The 21,391-nt window shown below is 64.8% G+C and overlaps 1 protein-coding gene across 18 annotated transcripts in view; it reads left to right on the top strand.

Moving 5' to 3' along the window:
* Nucleotides 1-1,061: 1,061 nt before the first annotated feature.
* BRSK2 (BR serine/threonine kinase 2) overlaps nucleotides 1,062-21,391 on the top strand; it is a 56,596-nt gene continuing 36,266 nt past the window's right edge. For all 18 annotated transcript variants that reach the window (XR_002136077.2, XR_002136076.2, XR_002136075.2 and 15 more), the window contains exon 1: nucleotides 1,062-1,416. Coding sequence is in view for 15 of the 18 variants with exons in the window: in XM_019714771.2 (XP_019570330.1) it covers nucleotides 1,323-1,416 (94 nt within the window). In the remaining 3 variants the exon portion in view is untranslated. The remainder of the gene's footprint in view (nucleotides 1,417-21,391) is intronic.

Raw genomic sequence — 21,391 nt, 5'->3', positions numbered from 1 at the left:
AACGTGCAGGTGAGGTTTCCCATCCAGGACTTGGCCACAGATTCCACACTATGGCCAGGAACCCAGAGACTCAAACTCTGTGCGACCCCTCACATCTGCAGGGTTTTAGGCTGCTTGAGCCCAGCCCACACTTCTCATCTCCCACCACCCTCTGCAGCACTAGCTTAAGGAAGCACAAGTGTTTTTCTGCAAGAAAGAGGTATGGCTGGCTCTGCGGCCGCCTCTACGGATCTGTCGATGTCCGTGCACCCCCAGGCCCCACCGCCCAATCCGACGGAAGAAGGGTCCGCACCAAGGCCCAGGAGCCGCCTCCACACGAAGGCCGCTGCTGGGTGACCTCAGGTGAGTTCCTTGACCTCGCTGTGCTGGTCACGTTGTATACCGGGGAAAACCGAGCGGAGGAGGGCAGCATCCTGGCACGGCCTCGGGAGGCGCAAGGTCGCGGTTGAGCCACGCGCTCCTGCAGCGCCGCCGCCCCAAGCAAGGGGAGGGTGAGAAAGTCCTTCCGACTCCGGTTATCGCGGCCAGCAGGCACGGCGCGGAGAGCCGGGGGCCGCAGACTGTCCACCCCCATCGGGTCCAGGCAGAACCCGCGCGCGCCACCTCCGCGCCCTCTCCACTGCCCCACTGCCTGCTCCGTCCCGGGGACGCTTTGAGAACAGGGCTGCGGGCTGGAGATGCCCAGGTCCTGCCCCGCCCCAACCTCGCCCCGGACCCGCTCGGATCCCGCCCGGACCTCGCCGGGGATTCGACTCCTAGAGTCCAGCTCCCCCGAGCGCTCGCGGCGGCCGGGCTGGCGGCAGGGCGGGGCGGCGGGAGCGGGCGCCGATGATTGGATAAATCTTCTGATTGGCAGATTCGGGAGCCACTCGCAGCCGCCGCCTCTGCAGCGGGCTACGCTCGTTAGGGCTCGGCTCGGCTCGGTTCTGCTCGGCTCGGCGGCTCGAGTGCTCGGCTCGGCTCGGCTCGCCTCGGCTCCGCGGCCGCGGACCGACTGACGGGCGTGCGCTGGGAGCGCGGGACGCGGGGCGCGGGCCTCGGCGGCGGCGGCGGCGGCGGCGGCGGCGGAAGCCTAGTGCCCCCGCCCGCCCGGTCCTCTCGCAGAGGCGGAGGCAGCGCCGCGGGCCGCAGCGGAGCGGGGCGCGGGGGCGGCGGCGCAGGGAGGCGCGGGGGCGCGGATCGAGCGCGGCCCGCCGGGCGCCGCCGACCCGGCCCAGCGGACTCACCGACGGACTGACGGACGCGGACCGACGCGGCCCCTCCCTGCCGCCGCCGCCCGCCCGCCCGGGGCGCCCACCTCGCCGGCGCCGGGCCCGGGAGCGATGACATCGACGGGGAAGGACGGCGGCGGAGCGCAGCACGCGCAGTATGTGGGGCCCTACAGGCTGGAGAAGACGCTGGGCAAGGGGCAGACAGGTGCGTGCGGGCCGGGCCGGGGACCGGCGGACAGGGCGTTTGGGTGAGGGGTTGAAGGGGCCAGCTTAAGCGGTCCGGGGGCACCGAGGGGGACCGGCGGCACTGGAGGACTGGGGAGGACCCGGTCGCCCGGGAGTACAGGGGCGCCGGGGGACCGGGAAGAACTGGGGGCGCTGGGGAGAACCAGGGCGCAGGGGCGCACAGGCCCGCAGCAGCCGGGGAGGCCCTGCTGACGGCGCTCCAAGCGGGGGCCCAGGAAGGAGGCCGCTCCGAGCGCGGTGCTGCAGGCCCAGCCCGGCTCCGGCCGGCGGCCGCGAACAATGGGCGGCCGGGCGCCGGGTCCCGCCGCGGAGCCCCGCAGGCCGCGCGTCTGCGGTCGGCCGGGCGCGTCCCAAGGACACGCGGCGCGGACGGGGGCGCACGGGCCCGGCCAGCGCCCCTCGGCTCTGGCTGCAGGTGCGCGGCCCCGGCCTCATTGTGCGCCGGAGCGACCGGGCCCATTGTGCCGCGAGAGGAGGGGGCCGAGCGGGCGCCCATCTGCCGTCTGCCGAGGCCGCGCTAATAGGCGTGCCGCCCGAGCAGCTGCGCCCCGGGGCCGCGCGCCCCCGGCCGCGACCCCCAACTCCGGGCGACCGGCGGGGCAGGGAGGCCGCCAGGTGATGTCTGCGGGCCAACTGGGCCACCTAGGCCAGGCCAGGACCTCTCTCCACGGTGGGTGAGGGAGAGTGCCCAGGCCACTCGGAGGGCTGGACAGCGCCTTTCTCTCCTCCCAGCCTCTGCTGGGAATGTCTGCGACACTGCACTTCCCCAGGGAAGGAGAGGGAGGCTGGTACTGGGCTGGAGCTCGGATATGGGCCATGGATCCTTCCAGACCGCGGTGGAGCAGACCCTTCGCCTCCGAGAGGGAGGAGGGGGCTTCCTGGCTCTTCCAGTGATCAGGTTAGGTCCCAGCCAGGCAGCCCATCTCCTCATCCGGCTGGTGTTCACAGAGTTGCTTTGTGGAAAGCTGGGCTCAGCCATTTTCTTTCTTCTCCCAGGATGGGCCTCTCCTGGCGCCCAGAGGTCCGATTGGCACTGATCTGCCAGCCTCTCTGGGAGGTCCCTTAGACCTAAGACAGGCAGGGGAACAGAGGAAAGAGAGGAGGGTGCAGCAGGCCAGGCCCACCCTGCCAGTGTAAGGTGGGGGCCTAGGAGGCAGCTGCCCTAGCAGGGTGCTGCCAGGGTGGCACGGAGGCAGAGCAGGAAGGTGGTGTTTGGGAGGAAAGTGGGCCAGGCCCTAGGTCTCGGGGGAGGGCAGTGGCTGTGGCTGTGATGTAACTAAGCAGAGAGCATGAAGGTTCCTGGGCTGGGGGCAGGCCCCCTCTGCCCACCCTGGGTACACAGACCCCTGTGCCAACTGCTGAAGCACCGAAGGGCCCCTGGAGGTAGGGCAGCACCCCTCAGAGTGGAGGTGGCATGGCTTGGGTTCACGCAGGAGGAGGTGGCAGAGAGTCGGGGCTCCACTGAGTTCAAAGTAGGCATGTTTCCTGGGAGGACCGAGTGTAGTTGGTGAAATCCTCAGTGGGGGAGGTGCCTGGGGCAGCAGAATGTGGGAGGCAGTGAAATAATCTAATTATTGTACCAATAAAATGTTATTATAAGGAAACATCGGGTGTAAGTGATGACAGGGATGTATTTATGCAGCGCCGTGCGCCGGCCTCCGTGGGTAGGCCTGGTCTCCGTACTCTTCATTGAGTTACACTGTCGTACAGTTAATTACAGGAGGTTCCCCTGTAATTAACAGTAGTGAATACAAAAGGGTGTGCTGTGTGTGTGTGTCAACAGCGCGCTGCCATGTGCTGCTTAGAAAACAGCCCAGTGGTTCACGAAGCCAGCAGCGTGTCTTGGGCCTCTCCCCTTGCATGGTGCCATACTGGTCCAGTTGGCGGGCCACCCCCGGGGGGTGGGGGGTCTGTTAGTTCTGTGTCCCCTCTGGCCCCTTGGTGGTTGGGGCACCTGCTTCCCAGGATGGCTGGGGAGCCGGCTGTCCTGTTGGAGCCCATCTCCTCGTGCCTTCTGCTGAAGGGTCATTGGGAGTTGGGTGGACGTGGGTCTTGCACGTGTGCAAGTGCCTGGCCAGGCCACTTGGCTTGTTGGCTGGTCTTCAACACAAAATGCCAAGAGGGTTGCGATTCCCCAGGCCTGTCCTTTTCCTCTAGAGATAAACGTCTGACCTTACCTGGGGGCCAGGCTCTCTGCCAGAACACCTGAGTGCAGCTGAGGTGCCGATGTCGGGGTGCTGTGTGCCCCTGAGGTCCATCCTGCAGCAGTGAGGGCCAGGGTGGAGGCTGCGTGTCGGCCCCTTCAGTCTAGCCGGCTCCCCTGTTTCATGGGCGAGTCACCTCGGTCCTCCCTGCTCTGCAAAGCAGAAGCTGTGACCGTGAGGGAGCCGTCCGGGTGGCGCTGAGCCGTGTGGGAGAGCCAGCCGGCCGCTCAGCCAGTCTGTCGCAAGACAGGGCCTGTTGGAAGGTAGGCCACCTGCTGGGCCCCAAAAGACCACCTTTGGGGTTTCAGATGAAGGGGGGAGACGCTGCAGGTGTAGAGTGAAGGTGTGGGCAGGGCTGCCACCTCCGTCCACTGGACGTCCCTCTGGTGGCCAGTGGTCTGCAGGACCCAGGCTACACTTCCTGTTCCATCTTTTCAGTGGCGGGTGGTGTGCAGGGTCAGCTCAGCGAATGGGTGCTGTCACTCGTGGGGCCGGACCGCCTCCCTTCTCTTGCGTCTCCCCTGCACGCTGTCCTGGGCGGCCTGGTGTGGCCTCTGCATGCAGCCCCTGGAGACCTCCTCCACCACATCATGGTTTCTGGCCGAGAGATGGGGCTTCAGGGCTGGGGGGCAGGTGTCACTGCGTGGGGAGGGGTCCACTGCCAAGGCCTTTTCATCTGGGAAAGTCTTCTTCAGCTGGGGTGGGAGGAGCCTGTGAAGATGGGACAGATGAGGGAGGGAGAGACAGGTGAGCCGGGGCGGGGGGCAGTCTGGCCGACCCTGGGGTGACCAAGGCCTGGAGTTGGATGTGGAGGCAGAGCCAGAGGCAGCAGTGGGAGGGGAGGGATCTGGGGTTGGGAGGGCTGGCCGAGGAGCTGGCCCGGGGTATCAGGAGGGGCTGAGGCCAGGAGAAGGAGCCAGCCTCTCTGTGTGGGCATAGGTGGCCAGAGCAGGGGAGTGGTCAGCGAACACCGGCCCCATGTGGACTGCCTGTGGCGTCTGGTGCTCACTGCCACGGGCAGGCCACCCTGCAGCCTTGCCGTGCGGGCAGAGCCTGCCCTGTGAGTGACAGGCCTGCCTCCGTGTAAAGTACAACCTGCTTCCCAACGAGGACACAGGCGCCGACGTAGCCCTGTGGTCAAGGGCGGCAGGAACGCGGTGTGCGCAGTGCACAGGCTGATGCAGACGTGCCAGGAAGCAGATGGTTTAGGCTCGAGGGCAGGGGCTCGTGGGGACCCCCACTGTCTCCCCAAACCTGTGCAGTGGTGGGAAAGGCCCGTGCAGTGCCACCGAGCACCCCACCAGTGGCTGAGCAGACAGACAGCCCTCCTCTAGCAGCACAGACCCTCCCCCAGGGAAGCCCCCTGCCCACTCCCTGGGCAGTGGGACTCACGCCTTGAAGGGGGGACAGTTTCCCTGCAGGTAGGGATGGGAGAGTCCTGGGGGTCCCACTGTGGCTGCTGCGACTCTCAGGGTTCCACCTGCCTCACCACTGGCAGTGGTGACAGGCTCTGCAGGGGCTGTTTATAGCAGGAGGGGCCTGTCACACTGAGGGCATGGCACAGCACAGGTGCAGCAGCCGGAAATGCTCTTTGCAGGATCCAGTGTGCCCGCGCGTGGCTTGGACTGGGAGTTCATCTGCCTGCGATGTGGGTTTCCCCAGGAAGCATGGAGGCCTGGCGGCCCCCACCCCCAGGGCTCCCAGCTTGATGCAGGGACCACGAGGGCTGTGCCTGCAGGGCCTTCGCCAGTGTCTGGCTCGGCCTCTGCCCTGCCCTGCGCCCAGGGTGCAGAGTTGTCTCTGGAGCCACACAGGAGCCGGTGCTCCTGGCTGTGCGTGCAGAGGCGGGGCCAGACCTGGCTGTCACTTTTCCAGACAAAGCTTGGCCAGCACTGGCCAGGGCCCCAGGTCCTGAGGGGCTCCAGGTCCCGCCCCCTCCCCGGCTACCAGGAGTGGGGTGGCAGGGGTACCCCATCCTCGCTGATGGCTGATGGGGGCGTGTGTGGACCAGGGCCTCGGGGCTGCCTCCCTGTACCCGCCCCCCCCACCTCAAGGACCACTGGAGCATTTGCGGGCTGGGCCCCACGCAGGACCAGGACGCAGTCTCCTACCACCCACAGCAGCATCGGGCCAGCACTGGGAGAGCGCTCTCCCCTCTGTGCTTACCTTTCTCTGGCGATTTCTTCTGTTTTTCACGCTCAGTGTTTATCTGTGGGGTGACCTCTGGGCATGAAATCGTAGGAGGAGGGGGAGCTGGGGGTGTGGGGTGGGGGCCACACCGTCCTTTCCTCCCTGTCTGCGCGTGGCGCCGGCTGTGCCTGGAGCAGACAGACGGGCCTCCCTGCGCCCTGCTTCCCATGTTGGAGCGTTGGAGGATCCGGGGCTGGCGCTCCCCAGGAGAAGGTAGGACACCCCCGCAGTACCTGGGGCTCCGGTTTGCAGAGCACCTGTGCCTTTGAGGCCGCCGGACACAGAACCGGCTTCTTTGGGGACCTGGGAGGGTCAGGCTGCTCTAAGTCGGCACCTCAGCTGGGTGGCAGCCCAGAGAGAGGAGGCAACGACCACAGTGCCCCCTGTACGGCTGTGCCTGGCGCTGCCCGGCCCAGGAAGTGGACAGTGTCCCCGCAGTCTGCAGCTCCCTGGAGGGGGGACACTGCACTCTCCGGGGCCTGTTGCCACACAGTGAGTGTGTGTAGTGGGGTACTGTGGCGGAGAGGCCCCTGCTGCCCTCCGTGGCCCCGTGTGCTGCCCATGTGTGTTTGCCTGTCCAGCCACTCGGCCAGAGCCCGGGGCCCTGGTGGCCACCTTGCGACCCACGGGGAGTTTCTGTGCCACTGGTCCTGTAGGCAGTCCAGGGCTGCCCGCAGGGGCACTGGCGCTCCGTAGCCCAGTGGCTTCACGCCTCAGGCCCCCCTTCTATAGAGCAGGGTGTCCTGCAGCTTCTGCAAGGCTCTGGTGGCTGGGGACAGTGTCGGGCCCACCTGGGGTCTTGGGGGAGGGGCGGGACCCCTGGCACCTCCAGGTGGGTGGTCCCACGCTGCCTGGCTTTGCAGGAAGGCCTTTGCGTGTGGGGAGAACTGGTGTCTCTTGAGGGCAGCTCAATGGGCCTTCCCTGGTGCCAGGCCTGGTTGGCCACCGTGTCACCTGCAGGCTGGCTCGTGTGTCCAGGGTGGGCCTTCATGAGCCTGGCCCAAAGCCCAGGGTCCTGGCCAGGGAAAGCTGAGCTGCCGGAGCCCTTCTTCCAGGGGTGCCGGCTGGCCGAGCGGGGCTGCCCTGGGCCGGCTGCCTCGGACTCTGGACAAGATGGAGGCTGGGCTGGGCAGAGGCCGCAGGGACAAAGCGGGATTGTGTGGGCTGGGCCCTGAGAGCCTGCCCAGGCCTTGTTCTGCAGCCTCTGAGGGGCCAGTGTCCCCAGCCAGCAGCTGGGAGCCCCCCCGCAGAGCCGCTCCAGAGAAAGGCCCTTGTTCCTCCGGCTGGTTTTCTTCCTGCTTGTTCGTTCGGCCCTTGGAGGCTGGGCCTCGGTTTCCTCCCTGTGTGCTGGGGTGACAGCGCCTTCGGGGGGATTTCGAGGGTTTCACAGGTCAATGTGTATAGAGCACTGGTGCACGTTCTGGGGATACTCCCCCTGGCTGGGGGTGCCGACCTGTGAGGACAGACGGTGGCTGCCATGTCCTCGTCTGTGTAGGGGCCCGGGGCCTGCGTGCTGACCAAGGTACCCAGAGCACCTGCACCACTGATGCCCAGAGTCCTGGAGGGCAAGGCTGGCCCTCCTGGGGTCCAGGGCGGGGGCGGGAAGCCTAAATAGCTGCCTGCCTGCGAGGCCTGAATGGCGCAGCCAGGGCCTGAGGACACGTCAGGCTGCCGCTGTGGCCCAGTGCTGTGGGCGGTTTGTGGGGGCAGCATAGGCTGCCCGGCCAGGAATGTGGCATCTGTGAGGGTGGTTTGGCTGGTGTCCCGGGCTGACTCCAGAGCTGCTGGGCAGCCGCTGGCTTGGGCCGAGGGCCCGGATGGGAGGGGCTGGGGAGGCAGTGCCTGGGGGGGCCCTGCCTGCTGAGGGTTGGCCGCTGGGAGCCTGTCGGGTCCCTCTCCCGGCCAGCTTCAGCTTGGACTGCAGGCAGAGTGAGTGGTGCTGGGGATGCTGGCCTGGCTGGCCTGGTTCAGGGCTCACCTGCACCCTGACCGTTTTCCTGGGCTGGGGCCTCTCCCATGGGCTGGGCTGAGATGGGAAAGGTGCTGGCCAGAGGTGGCTTCTGGGCGGGGCAGGGCGGGGAGGCAGCCCGATGCTGGGGACCTCATTCTCTCTGAGACGTGGGTTCCGGCAGCAGGTCAGGCTCGTGTGTCCAGCTTCCTTGGGTGGTGACACTGCCCCAAACTGGAGCCCAGGTCTGTGAGAGGCCACTCGAAGCCCCTCCCCAGGTTAGGAGCAGCAGGCTGTGCTGCCTCCTCCCTCAGAGTCACCCCGTGTGTGGCCAAAGGCCTGGGCAGCCTCATTGGGTAAGTTTCCTCCCTGAAGGGTAAGGGGCTGGCAATTGACGGGTGCCCATGGAGGTTTGGCGAGCCATAAGGGAACGAGTGTGGCCCCCAGGCCTGCGGTGAGGGCCATGGCAGGAGCTTTCCAGCCCACTCTCCTCTTCAGGGTATGTGAGGAGCTCAGAGTGTGTGGGACCCAGCTGTGTACAGCCCCTTGGCCAGCCCCACGGAGTCAGGAGCGAGCTGGGCTGGTGTCCCATCCAGATCCCTTGACACACCCAGGAGTTAGCCCGACGGTACAGAGCACTGTGACCGCCAGGGTCTCTGGGTCAGCCTGCGTGCAGAGCTGAGGCAGGCCCACTGGAGTTTGGTGAACTGCCCAGACTGCTGTCGGATAGTCACGTGTCTCCATGCCTCAGTTTCCCTGTTGCAGCTCAGGCGTGATGGTGGGTGGTAGTTCCACTAAGGAACGTGCTTGCTTGGCGTGGCTGCTGCAGTCAGCGTCACCCTGGGCCTCGTGCTGGCCAAGGTGCCTGCAGTGGCCCCCACCTGGGCCGGGCGCCAAGGGAACAAACCAGGACAGACAAGTGTGGAGTGTGGGTGTACGTTCACCCCTCTGCCGTGGGATTTTCCTGGAGCTCTTGTTTGCAGGGCGGTGAGCAGGGAGGGCAGGTGGGGGTTGGGGCAAAGCCGGGCCATGCCAGCTATTTGCTGGCCGAGGGGTGGGGGGCGCACGGTCCCCATGCCTTAGACTGGCCCTTGCCCCACCCAGCAGGCGCTGGGCGAGTGAGGGGGTCGTCCTGTCTGTCCATTCTGCCACACAATGCCACAGCGCTCTGGGATGTAACCTGCTCTGCCTGAGTTCCTCCTGGGCTGATGTCTCCTGCCCAGCCTGCTGCCATCTGGGTGCAGCTTCCTTTGTCCTGGGGGCCACCCAGGGTGGGGGCCTGGAGTTGGTTTCTGGGACAGCAGTGGCGTCCGTCCGAGGTACAGTGTCATTTTCCTTCGCACACAGGCATTTGCAGACACAGAGAGGGGTGCCCAAGACCCTGTGAGCCCACCCAGCCCCAGGGACATGCAGCCAATGGCACTCCCCCCCACACCCAATTATTTGGAGGCAAATCCCAGGCATGTTTAGCTATAAATATTTTGGGGTGTGTGTCTAAAGATAGAGACTCTTTTTAAAAGCATGTTACCATCATCACCCTGAGAAGTTAACACAATTTCCAAAACTCGTGGAAACCCAGATGGTGGATCGACTTTAACTGGCCGCTTCCTGGAGCCTGTCCCCAGGGGCCAGCCCGTCTGCCTGCAGCACCCAAAGGCCGGTGGGGCCTGGGCCCTGGGCCCGCCACGCCGGGCTGCTCCCAGGGTCCTGATCTGGCATCACCCGAGGGCTGAGTGTCCCCCGCAGGTCAGGTGGGCCTGAGGGTCTGCATTCTGAGTCCTGGGTGACACTGATGCTGGCGGGACATCACTTGGAGAAAACCAGGTGTGGTTGTGACCCATCCACTCCTCGTTCCTGACCTCTGACCCCTGGGGCGCTTGGACAGGCTTCTGCCCGATGCCTGCTCTCCCTTCCATCTCACTGGTCCTCACCCTCTTGGGCGCATTGGCCCTTCCTTTCACCAAATGCCAGTTTGCGTGCTCGCTGTGGGCCTGGGGCCTGCCGAAGGGCAGGGGGACAGACAGCATGTGAGGTGGTCAGAGCTCAGGGGATGGCCGTGGCCCTCCCCCCTCCAGCCCCGCCTCCAGCTCTCTCCTCACGGACGGAGCCCCTCTGTCCCCACACCTGGCCTGTGGCTTCAACACATGACCTCCGTGGGAGCAGCGAACACTTGGCCACCCCTGCTGTGTCTGTTTTTGGGTTTCCTGCCTGGTGCTGGGGCTGCTGGAGGCAGTGGCACCCCCCCCTTTCCTCCAGGTGGGGCTCAGGCTAGGTGTGCAGATGCCTCCCCAGCTGTGCCCACACCAGGACTGTGCCAGCCACCTCCGTGCATGTGGGAGCTGCCAGAAGTCCCTGGTCCAGGGGCCAGCTACCTGGAGCGCTGACCCTGGAGCATGGCTGACACCCGGGGGGCTGTCAGGAGCAGGAATGGGGGCCCAGCAGCCTGGGACCCCTGCTCTCTGCACTGTCGGCCCCTCGCAGGTCCACGCCGGCAGCCTTGAGCCTCTTGCCCTCCCTCCCTAGACTCCAGGGAGAGCTGTGGCAGGCCTTCAGGTGGTGCCCCCTTCTCCTGGGGGAATGGGGGGATGAGGCTGGGGCAGCAGGACCTGAGGCCTTCAAGAAGGAGGGGTGGGGAGAACCGCCCTGGGCCAGCGCTGCTGGTGGGTGGGGAGCTGTCCAGCGCGGATGTGCTGAAGTCTGCAGCTCCCGCTCCCGTGTGTCCTGGAACCCCAGAGCAGCTGTGCAGGCCTGTGGGAAGGGCTGGGGTCTTGGCAAGTCCCACACCCGTCTCCCGTTGTGGGGCTTGGTCCTGTGCCAACGAGGGCAGAAGGCAGAAGCTACCTGGTTGCTGAATGTGCTCAGGGGCGGCCCAAGTCCCCCAGCCCTGCCGGTGTGCTCCCAGGGGAGACCCCTGCCCCTAGTACCTGTTTCAGGCAGAAGCAGCTGGTGGCCAGTTCTCCTGGTCTGCTGCTGACTTGCTTGTGGGGACGGGAAGGTCAGGGCTGTGCAGAACTGACAGCGACTGTCACCGACTGTCACTGAGTGTGGGTGCCGTGTGGCACAGAGCAACCCGGAGGCCTTGACCACTGGCCCATAACTTCACCGTGGGGACTCCGGGGCTCCCCAAGGAGAGGCAGGAACACTGTGGGGTTGGGTCCCCTGGTTCACACCTGGGTCCCCTTGTTTTGGGGTCTTGCGGCCTGAGGGTGGATGCAATGCTGGCCTTTCTGCAGAGTGCTCTGATGTCGGTGGTCGGCCTTGGGGTGGCGAGGGGGAGACCAGCTGTGGGCCCAGCTCTGTGTCACAGGCCTGCCTGCCTGAGTGTGGACAGACGTGGTGGGCCTGAAGGCGCTGGCTGGTACCCTCCTGCTGGCCCCACCTCTAGCTCCCAGGAAGCTTCCTGCCCACACAGGGAGGGCCTCTGAGGCCTGGGGGTCTGTGCCTGCAGCCCCTCCCTGGGCCTGGGGCATTGGAGGGAATTGCCAGGCCCCTGGCCCTCATCTCTACCCAACCGTCCCAGCCCAAACCTCCACCCTCGGTTCGTTCTGGGGTGGGGCTCTCTGTTGGGAAGCTCGAGGCTGTGGGGGTGGGGCGGGGTGTTTCCTGCTGGTTGGGAGGGAGGCTGGCCGACAGCGAGGGTTGGTGCCGGCTTATCTCGGAGGCGGAGGGCTCCTCAGACTGGCTTGCTGACTAAACCCTAAATCCCAAAGGATTTATAACTAATCATAAAGTGGCACAGATGGGCCATCCTCCAGCAGATGCCAGGGGGCGAGGGAGGGCATCCGCACATGGACATGGGTAGATGGCCTGGGTACAGGGGGGCCATCAGACCTTGGCGGGGGCTGCAGGGCAGATCCATCTGGCTTTGCTGCTGCCCTGGCGCCACCCGCCAGACACGGGGACAGGCCCCCTCCCGGTCCCTCTACCTGTGGGGTGCTCATACCCATGTTCCCCACTGGGACCTCTGACCTCAGGGTCCCATGTCGTGCCACCCTCTCTGCAGCACACACCCTCCTCAGGGCATCTGTGCCCTGCCTCAGGGACTGCGGGAGGGGGATGCAAACTCCAGTTGGGTCACTTGAGGGTCAGTAGGGGTTGTCTCCACACCCAGAGACCAGAGAGGTGGCCACTCCCAACCCAACCCATGCCATCCCTGGTTCACAGGTCACTGTGGGGACCAACCTTCCATCAGGGTAATGCTGGTGATGTCCCCACTGGGAGCCAGGCTGGGGGCAGATGACCATCAGGGGAATTGGGCTGAGGCCACATCAGAACCTCGGAGTCGGTCAGTGCTCTGGGCCTGGCAGAGGCTCTGGGGCCTGGGCCCCTGGCTCAGAGTCCCACTCCCTGGCCCTCTAGCCAGAGGCTGCAGCATCCCAGTGACCCGAGTCATGTGGCCTCTGTGACAGTCCCGCTGCGCCCAGGTGGCTCGCGCAGGGTTCTGTGCTGACTCGGACCTCGTCAGCAGCCCTCTGTCATTGCTTCTCAGGGAGGTGGACACTCAGGGCACCTCTGGGAAGCTGGCTGGGGACCGTCCTTACCTGGGCAAAGACGAAGGGGCAACCTGGCCTGGGAGAGGCCGGGCCCCAGGCCTGTCCATGCCAGTGCAGGCTGGGTGAGGGGCTCCGCTGCCGTCCCATGCCGTCTGCAGGAACCCTGTCACCGAGGCTCGGGGAGGAAAGAGGCCCCATGGGAGTCCATCTGTCCTGCAGCAGGACTGCTGACAGCTGTCCTCAGCGACTGTGTGGCCGGCCCTTTGGCGAGGTCTGTAGGAGTCCAGTGGGCAGCCAGGCCCCTGTAAGGGGCTGCTGGCCATGGGCACTCTCCCCAGGCACTGTCTCACGGGGCCTCTTGTTCCTTGCTGGGCCTTAGGGGTTCACTGGGGCAAATCCTGTCATACCTGGGGGGCTGCAGGCCTGTGCCACCCCTGTGGGGGCACCTCTTCTCTTGGATGCCAAGTGGCCTCTACCCTGGAGGGGCCAGCAGCCCCCAGAAACAGGTCGGGTGTGCAAGGTGGTGCCATCAACTCTGGGCAGGTACAGAGCAGGTGTCGACTGTGTGTTTGGTGTTTGGGGAGCGAGGCGCCCTGTGCCTCTGCCGCTCCCTGCTCAGGAGCCCAGGACAGCTGGCAGCCAGTCCTGTCAGTGGCCCGCGGAGCCAGAGCCGGGGACCTGTGCTGGCAGGATGAGGTCAGCTCCTCTGGCATGTGTGGCCTCAGGACAGGTAGCCTCCCGGTGGCATTCGCATACAGGACTTTGTAAAGCAGGCGTGTGCCCAGTGGAAAGGAGGCACGTGTATGTGTTGAGTGCCCTGCCTGTTCCAGTTGGTCAGTGGGTGGCAGTGGTCCTGGGGGGTGGGGAGGAGGGATGTGGGACAGGCTCCACGGCCGGCTTGGGGTTCGGGGCTCAGGTCAGGAGGTCAGGAGGTCAGGGCAGTGGTCCCCGGGGGGACACTGAGCAGGGACCCACGGGGCGGGAGCAGCAGGCCTGAGGTTCTGCATTGGCCATAGGCACACAGCGGGGGAGGGGTTGCTCCTCATCCTGTTGGGGCTGAGCTCATTCTGGAAACTCACGCCCACTCGCGCCATCTTGACAGCAGGGTCCACCTCGCAGCCCCTCGAGGAAAAGACTGGCTGAGGTGACTTCCCATCTGGCTGCGTCCCTAGAGCCCCAGGCAGAAGGGCCTCCTGGAGGTGGTCTGTGGCGCTCGGGCCTGACACGGGTTTGGCAGGACGTGCAATGCCTGGTGTGGGCAGGCGGCTGGCTGCCTCTCTCCTCTGTCTCTGTCCTTCCGAGCAAGCTGCCCGCTGCCCGCGAAGCAGATTCTATTATTACCCCATGCTGGAGATGACACCCGCATGGCCCTTCCGGGGATGGGCCGGCCATGCTGGCTCCTGACCCCAGCTGGCTGGGGGGCTAGGCCGCGGTGTTCCCGCTTCCCACCAGTGTGCAGGTAGGGCCTAAGTCTGGCTGGCTGTCTGGGGAGCCGGTCCTGCTGAGGGCCAGGCGGGGATGGCCACATGCTGCCAGTCCGGCCCCCACGCCTTGGTGTTCGTCTCGTGTGGCACCGGCTGGGCTCCCTGAGCCTGGCACCTGCCTCATGCCTGCTCCCCGGGTCAGGGGCTCCCCATGTGCAGCTGTGGAAGCTCCACAGTGGGGGTGTCTGGGCTATGGGACAGGAGGAGGAAACCAGGCCGGGGCCTGCCTGCAGCCGGCACCCACGGCCCGACCTCTGGGAAAGCTGCCCAGGGGCACTGGGGGGCTGGTCTCCTGGGGAGGCACCTGACGGGCCCCGGCTCACGTGCCCCCAGCCCCCCCCACAAGTGGGCTGGGAGGATGGGACACGCCGTCATCCGAGTGGTTGGGGAGACTAAGTCAGTGAGAGTGTTTAAAACGTGGATGGGTGTTTTTTTAAACTAAGTCCAAATTTGACAGAGGGCAGAGTGGCCTGGCGGCCCTGCTCCCCTGCGAGATGCTCAGTTTTTTGTGATGTCCTCATGGAAACCCCGTGGGAGACAGGAGGTGCTGGCACTGACCAGAAATGCTGGCCTGCTGTGCCGTCACTGTTGGTTCCTTCTTTCCCTGCTGGGCCTCCGGAGCCTGTGTGGCTTCCAAGGCCCACCCGGCAGCCCCCCACCCCCCGGTGTCAGTGAAAGGGCTGCTGGGTGCTGGGGTCCCTGGGCCGAAGGGGGGTGGGTAGGCTGTGCCTTCCTCTGCCTGACGACAGGCCATGGGCCGACGTGGGAGCCTGTGTCCCGTGTCAGGCTGGGGACCCAGCCAGTGTGCTGGAGGGAGCTGGAGGCAGGCCAGGACGCAGGGGTGTCAGGCCTCTGGGATGTGGTGCCCCCAGGTCCTGCTCCACAGCTTGGGGGCCGTGGGAGGCCTGGAGGCTTCTGGGAAGTATTTCCACACCTGCCTTAGATCCTGAGCCGCTCAGCCTGGCTCTGTGCCTGAGGGTGCCCCATGCCCAGCAGGTGTGTGAAGTTGGATGGGGTTGCACCTGCCCCAGAGGTGGCTGTCGGTCACCCGTGATGGTGTGTGTGTGTGATGGGCAGAGACTCCCTTGGGCTTCCCAGGGTGGGCTTCTGACCTCATCACCATGGTAACCCCATCACCACGCCTCCATCCTGCATCAGCTGGAGCACAGGGCCTGGCGGGTGGGAAGGCCTCAGTGCTCTGCTGGGCTGGGGGGCGGGGCCTGGACCGCAGGCTGTCTGTCCACCTCTCCTGGCGACCCTCCCAGCCAGGCACTGGGTCACTGATGCTCAGTCACTCCTGCTGTCCACCACTACTCTGTCCCTCCATTGCCTGTCCCACCCCACGTCCACACATGTCCCTGGGGCTGGCCAGGGCACTGCCGCTAGCGGTGCCTCCCGGTCACACATCACACGTCACACGGTGGCTTTCCCACTGCAGCTCTGACCCTGATCACACCCTCCCCGAGTCCAGCCTCCTGGCACCCGGGGCCTCTTGTGTGCTGGACCCTCCCTTCACAACACCCTCTGCTGCCTGCTCCCCACAAGCCTCCAACCCCATCTCTTCCTGGGGTCCTTCAGGCCTGCCACCCACCTTCCTGTCCCCAGCCTGTGGAGCTTGGCCTGCAACCCAGCCTCAGCCCCCAGTCCTGAGGCTTCTGAAACTAGGGCACCAGCTTAAAAAAAACAATTTACCAGATTGAATTACTGGATAGAACTGGATTCAATCAAAATGTTTCATTGGTCTAATTTTACAGTATTGAATTGAAAAACCAGTTAATAAAAATCTAATGTGCTCATCTGCCACCGTGGGACTGGCGACCAGGCCACCGTGACTCTGGAGGCTCAGGAGGGATCTCCCCACCCAGGGGGAGGGGAGGTTCTGGGCGGGGTGGGCCGAAGGGTCGCTCTACCCAGTGCACCCCCAGAACGAACAGTTTCACAGCACTTGTGCCCCACACAGGGTCCCCTTGGGCACCCGCCCATGCCCGCGTGTGACTGGCAGGGTTGTGAGGTCCGGCCAGGCTGGCAAAGGTGGGTGCTTCAGGTGCTGGCTCTCTCCTCCCTCCTCTCCCCGACCCATGGCCTTAGGTTGGGTGTCCAGTACCTGGGGTTGTGCCCTCAGGATGCCACGCTGACCGCACAGTAGGCGAGCACCCCGTCCAGAATGCTGGCAGGGTGGGTGGGCTTCCCATGGCTGAGGGAAGCCCGGGTGGGCCCTGCTGGGTCTGGGGAAGCCCTGGCCTGGAGGTAGGGATAAGTGGCCAAGCTCTGGACTTCAGCCAGAGGACTGCAGCTGAGGGAAGAGCCTCCACCCTCCGGCCTGGCTCCAGGGTGGGTAGGCCCTGTTGGGGGCTCCTGGTACTGGGAGCTTTGGCACTGGGGCTGGGGAGGGTTAGGGAGGGGGCCCAGTTGCATCACACACAGGCTGTCTCCTGCTGCCTGTGCGGTTGCTATGGCAACCTGGTGCTGCTGAGGCTGGGCGCCCCTACTCTGTCTGCTGAGAGGGAATCCCCTCCCCCTCCGTCGGTGCCCTCCCCTGCCAGCCTGGGGGTGGTGCAGCTGGAGAGGAGGGGGGATCCCACTGCCTGGAGCTTTTGCAGCCCCGAGTCCCACCTTGTGGGATGCAGTCCAGTGTCCACACAACCCAGTGGGCTGGCCCAGGGCAGCGATTAGAACTGGGTGGACGCAGTTTAGTGGGGTCTTCGTGCCACAGCCCCAGGCTCCTGAACCCGCCTCCTGGAGCCCCAGGAGTGGTGGCCCTTAGACGTGGGGTCCCTAGGCAGGAAGACAGGACAGGCTGGCACCCTCCTGCTCCTGCAGCCCCCACAATTCTGCCTTGAGCACCACCTGTCCCCCCACTCCCAGGCCGTGCACCTGACCTGGAGAGCTGTGGCCGGGCTGGGGACCATTCACGGCTGGCCGCCCGGCCCTCGCATCCCTCTCAGGCGACCAGCTCCTGGCTGGTGTGTCGGGCATTAGTTTCTTTGAGGAACTAGTTCCTCCTTGGCTCCAGGGAGAACAGGCGGGCGTCGGTGGCTTTCTAGGGAGCTGGTCAGAGCCCCTTTCACACAAAGGGTCATGTCCTATCTACCCGCCTGTCACTCTCTGGGGGAACCAGGGCATTCTGAGTCACTTCTGTGGCTGCCTGCGTGCTGGGGGTGATGCGTTCATGTGACATTCCAGAGAAGGCAGACTGTGGATACTGGCAGTGACCTGACGATGTGAGGTTGACAAAGTGGCACGAGGACACATGAGGCGGCCATCGCTGTCCTGAGGGTGGTGCCGGTTTCACAGGTGTGCATCCAGGTAGAAACTGACAACTGCACTTAGACATTGTGTGTCGGTGACACCTGCATGGGGAGAGGAGTGGCTGCGAGGGGGCTGCTGGTGAAGCAGGTTTTAGGGAGCAAACCAGGGCTCAAAACACAAAAGAAAAGAGAGATCCCTTGGGCTCGGGCCCTGACCTGCAGTCACCTGGGTCTGCCGCTCTCACTGGCTGCCTCAGGCAAGTCGCTGCACCTCTACGCCCAGGAACTTCCTGCCAAGGGACACTCATGGGGGTGTGAGCCTCGCGGAGGTGTGAGCAGTGCCCCGGGACAGTGACGTGGCAGCGGTGACATGCTTAGACAGAGCACTGGTGATGGGGCTGCTCTGTGTTCTTGTCACCTTGACTGCCCCAGGACCTCTGGGCTTCGGTGGCCAGTCCCCAACTGCAGAACGTGCCGCCTCCTCAGCCCATCGGGACTTTATATCTGGGGCAGCAGGTGCAGGCGGGGCCCATTCAGTGGCCGAGACTGACCCTCTGCCCGGGAGTCCCCCGGCCTGCCTCGGGATGGCAGGGTAGGCGGCTGGCCCCTGGGGTTGGGCCCTCCCTGGTGGGGGCTCAGCCGAGGAGGTGAATGAGGGACAGCACCGGCCACCAGCCACCCTCCAGTGCAGACGGGTCCTGGGCCTGGGCAGGGTCCAAAGGAGGGGACTCTGGAGACTGGAGTCAGGGGGCTTCACGTGGCCTTTTGTGCAGGAGGCCTGCTTGCTGGGGGCTGCAGCCAGCGGCCTGCTCTGAGCCCACCGCCCAGCACAGAAGGAGCCAGAAAGAAGGGGGGGTACTGAATACCGCCTGCCTTTTCTGCTCCTGTCGCCATGGCAACAGATGGCAGTTTGGCAGGGAGAGGAGGGGGAGGGCTTTGTACAAGGCGGCTCAGACCAGCTGGGGAGCCTTCAGGGTGGGGGGTCAGGGGTCTGGCCACCAGGCTGAGCAGGCTTCACCCCCCCACCCCCCAGAGCAGCTCCCATTGCACTTCAGGGTGGGTTTTAGACACACACCCATCTGAGCTTCCTTTCTCTGGGGCCTCACCCCTGCTCACAATGGCCAGCTGGCCCACTCTCACCCACCCCTCCCTGTCTCCTCACCCCTGGGCCAGAGGGCCAGTTGGAAAGAGGCCAGTGCCCCCACCTGGACAGCCCATGCACCTGGGTTGGCACTACATAGAGGCTGCATCTGGGCAGTGGGTGTGGCTGTGCCTCGGCCCACCCCCTGGCCTGGAGTTGTGGAGAAGGCCTGGCTAGGGCCCAGCAGCCTCACCCCTGTTGGGCCACTGGCTGCAGGGGTGCCCACCCCAGGGCTGAGGGACCGCCCCTAGGCTCTGCCCCATGACCATGTCCCAGCCAGCCCTGGGGCCACACGTCCTCCTCCCTCTGCACCTGGGAGAGTCCAGGCCTGGCCCAGGAGGTGGGCAGGAGAGGGGCCAGGCTGTGTGTGTGTCGGGGGAATCACCTGGTCACACGGAGCCTGAACCTACCCCCCACACCCCTGCACCCCTGGCTCCTGTGGCACCGACCTCATCCAGCTCCAGGCCAGGCTGGCTCTTCCTGCACAAGTAACTTCCCCCTGCAAGCTCCACCCAGGCTCTGCTTTAGTTACCTGTATGTGAGCATGAGTCCCTGTATGTGCACGAGGGTGAGTGTGAGTGTGTGAGACGGCCCCCTTCCCGGGCCTGGTGCACGCTCACCTGTACCAGGTGAGGCCCAGCTACAAGGTTCCCTGGTGAGTGCTAGCTCCTGAGCGGTGTCCTTGGGCCTGGCACCGCCCACCCCATGGGCGAGGAGACTGCTGGCCACCGGCCTGTCCACTGAGGGGACAGGCTGACCAGCCAGTCTGACATGGAGACCCTGTAGTTGCACTCAGAGCCCCGCGCGGGGCTGGTGGGGGGCCAGGGCAGGCGCTGCCTCCCGCCCTGGCCCACGAGGCGCCGCTGGTGTGGGGAGCCCTGTGCCCAGGTGGAGCCTGCCACCTTGGCCTCCTGGGAAGGATGGGTGGCTCTGGGGCTGGTTTCTCTGGCGTCCCACAGCCTCTAGGGCTCTAGCTGGAGCAGGTGGGTCCCGCAGGCCCTGCCCCAGAGTCGCTGTGCTGGCCCCAGTGCCTGTAAGCTCCCCTGGGGTCCCGACCATCACGACATGCTGGCAGTGCCCCCTTGCCCCACAGCCTGTAGCCTGATGCCTCCCAGAGGTTTCCTTGGGACCCCCAAGGGCAACTTTGTTCCTCTGAGTATAAGCCCTGACCCCCACCCACTCTCCTCAGCCCAGGGAACCTTGCTATGTCCCCTGCCTCACCTTGGGGAGCCCCCCTTGCTCTGCCTCCTGCAGCCCCTTGGGGAGCCCCCCAGGGGGACTGTCCCAGGACAGGGTTTCCCCATCAAGGGCCTTGGGTTGGCTTGGGGGATGGAGGGGAGACTGACCTTCCTGGGGAAGCCAGGGGCCTGGTGACAGGGCCCGTGCTCCTCCGCCAGCTCAGGGTCCCCCTCAGGGTCCCCCATCCCAGGCATGCTAATATCTGCCCCCCAACCCAATGTGTGGGCCCCAGCTCCCTGATAGACAACCCCCCAGGTCAGGAGGGGACTGGGCCTGGGGCATCCAGGGCTTGTGGGCTCAGCCCTGTCTTGGGCTCTGTGTCCCACCATCTGCTGTCCCCTGATCCCATGGAGTCCAAGTGGGTGCCTTCCCAGGCAGAGCTGGGGGGAGCAGGAGGAGGGCTCCTGACCTGAGTGCGGGGTCCACGGGACCTGCCCCCCAACACTCCACCAGCCCTCATACCACCTTTGGGGGCCCTTGTGGCCGAGGAGCGGGGGAGCTCGGCAGTGGCTGTGGCCCTCGGGGAAGGCGCAGGGACGTCCTGTGCAGCATGCTGGCTGCTGGTCCCAGCCGTGGCTGCAGGCAGAGAGAGGATATGGCCACCTGGCTGGGCTGAGCCGTGGAGACCAAGGCCAAGGGCAGCCCCGGCCAGTGACCAGTGCTGCAGGGCAGAAGACTGGGGCCACCCTTGGTAGCCAGAGACTCATCGTTGGGGTGTGGGGTGTGAGTGGGGCTGTCCTGACAGCTGTGTCTGGCCACCCCCACTGGACAGCCCCTCCCTGGGGGCTGGGTGCCCTCACATCCTGGACACTAGAGCTGCCATTTCTGAACAGCCCTTTTTAATACAACAACACCGTGTTCTGTAATAATCATGTGACAGGCAATGAGAAGAGTTTTTTTCTCCATCTGTGTGCAGCCGCTGCTCAAGGTAGTTCTGTGACTTAGTTTTTACCCATTTAGGCAACAAGAGTTTCAAGTCCGGTGCCAGCTTGGACCCAGAATGATAAGATGGGCAGAGGTCCTTACTGACTTCCGTGGCAACCCTGGCACACAGCGTTCCTCCCCTGGGAGGGGCACTGTGGCGCCCAAGGGGCCGGGGCCACCCTCGTGAGGTGGGAGGGGGCGAGAGGCTCTCTGGACCACATCCGGGGAGGCGAGCCGACACCCTCAGGGGAGGTGGTGGTCTCCGTGGCTCCGTTGACTTTTATCAAGGTGGACACTTATTTTAGCAACGCGCACGTGGGCTGAAAGGGCACCTCACCTTGGTGAGGGACGAGCTTTTGTGATTCCCGATCTGGTTCTTCAGTAAATACAGTAAAAGGTGGCGCAGTACATGAGGTGGGGAAATAGCTGCACGCACCGCACATGCACCGCCTTCCGCCTTCACCAGAGAGATTGCTCCGCCAATCTCCTGTTGGGGTGCCCAGCCTTGATGGGTACTGCTGTACCCATCTTATCATGAGTGGTGACAGGGGTGGGTCCTGGTCTGCAGCCACACCCGGGGGCCTGTTCGTGGAACTGTTTCCAGGGCCTCTGAGGTGTGCCTCTTGGTTGACTCTCAAAAGTGAGGTGCCATGAAGCAGGTTTGCGTAAGTGTCCGTGTGGGAGTGTCGTTCGGTGCTGGGCTGGGAGTGTGCAGGATTGCCCGCCGGGGTCATGTGACCACCTAGAAGGACGATGGGCCCTCGTGACTCGGCGTCCTGCTCTGAGACCTGGTTTCTATGCATTTGGGAAAATCAGGGGTTTCAAAGTCTGTTGAGTGGATTCTCTTTTCTGACATCCCACAAATGTGTACATGCGTGCCTACCTTTTGCATAACCAGGACTGTCTCCAAGAGCCCTTTGGATTTCCTGGAGTTCCCAGCTGCCTTTCTTTTCTCATTGCCCTATTCACTATCAGTTCACTTAAAAATACATATGTAAAGAGGCCATCACTCTCTCAAGTGCCTTTTTTCATGGTCCCCAGACGCCCCCATCAGGGTTTCACA

This window comes from Rhinolophus sinicus, linkage group LG06 (assembly GCF_036562045.2).
Source record: "Rhinolophus sinicus isolate RSC01 linkage group LG06, ASM3656204v1, whole genome shotgun sequence".
NCBI lineage: Eukaryota > Metazoa > Chordata > Mammalia > Chiroptera > Rhinolophidae > Rhinolophus > Rhinolophus sinicus.
The sequence above is the reverse complement of the archived record's forward strand: the minus strand, read 5'-3'. Positions and strand labels throughout refer to the sequence as shown.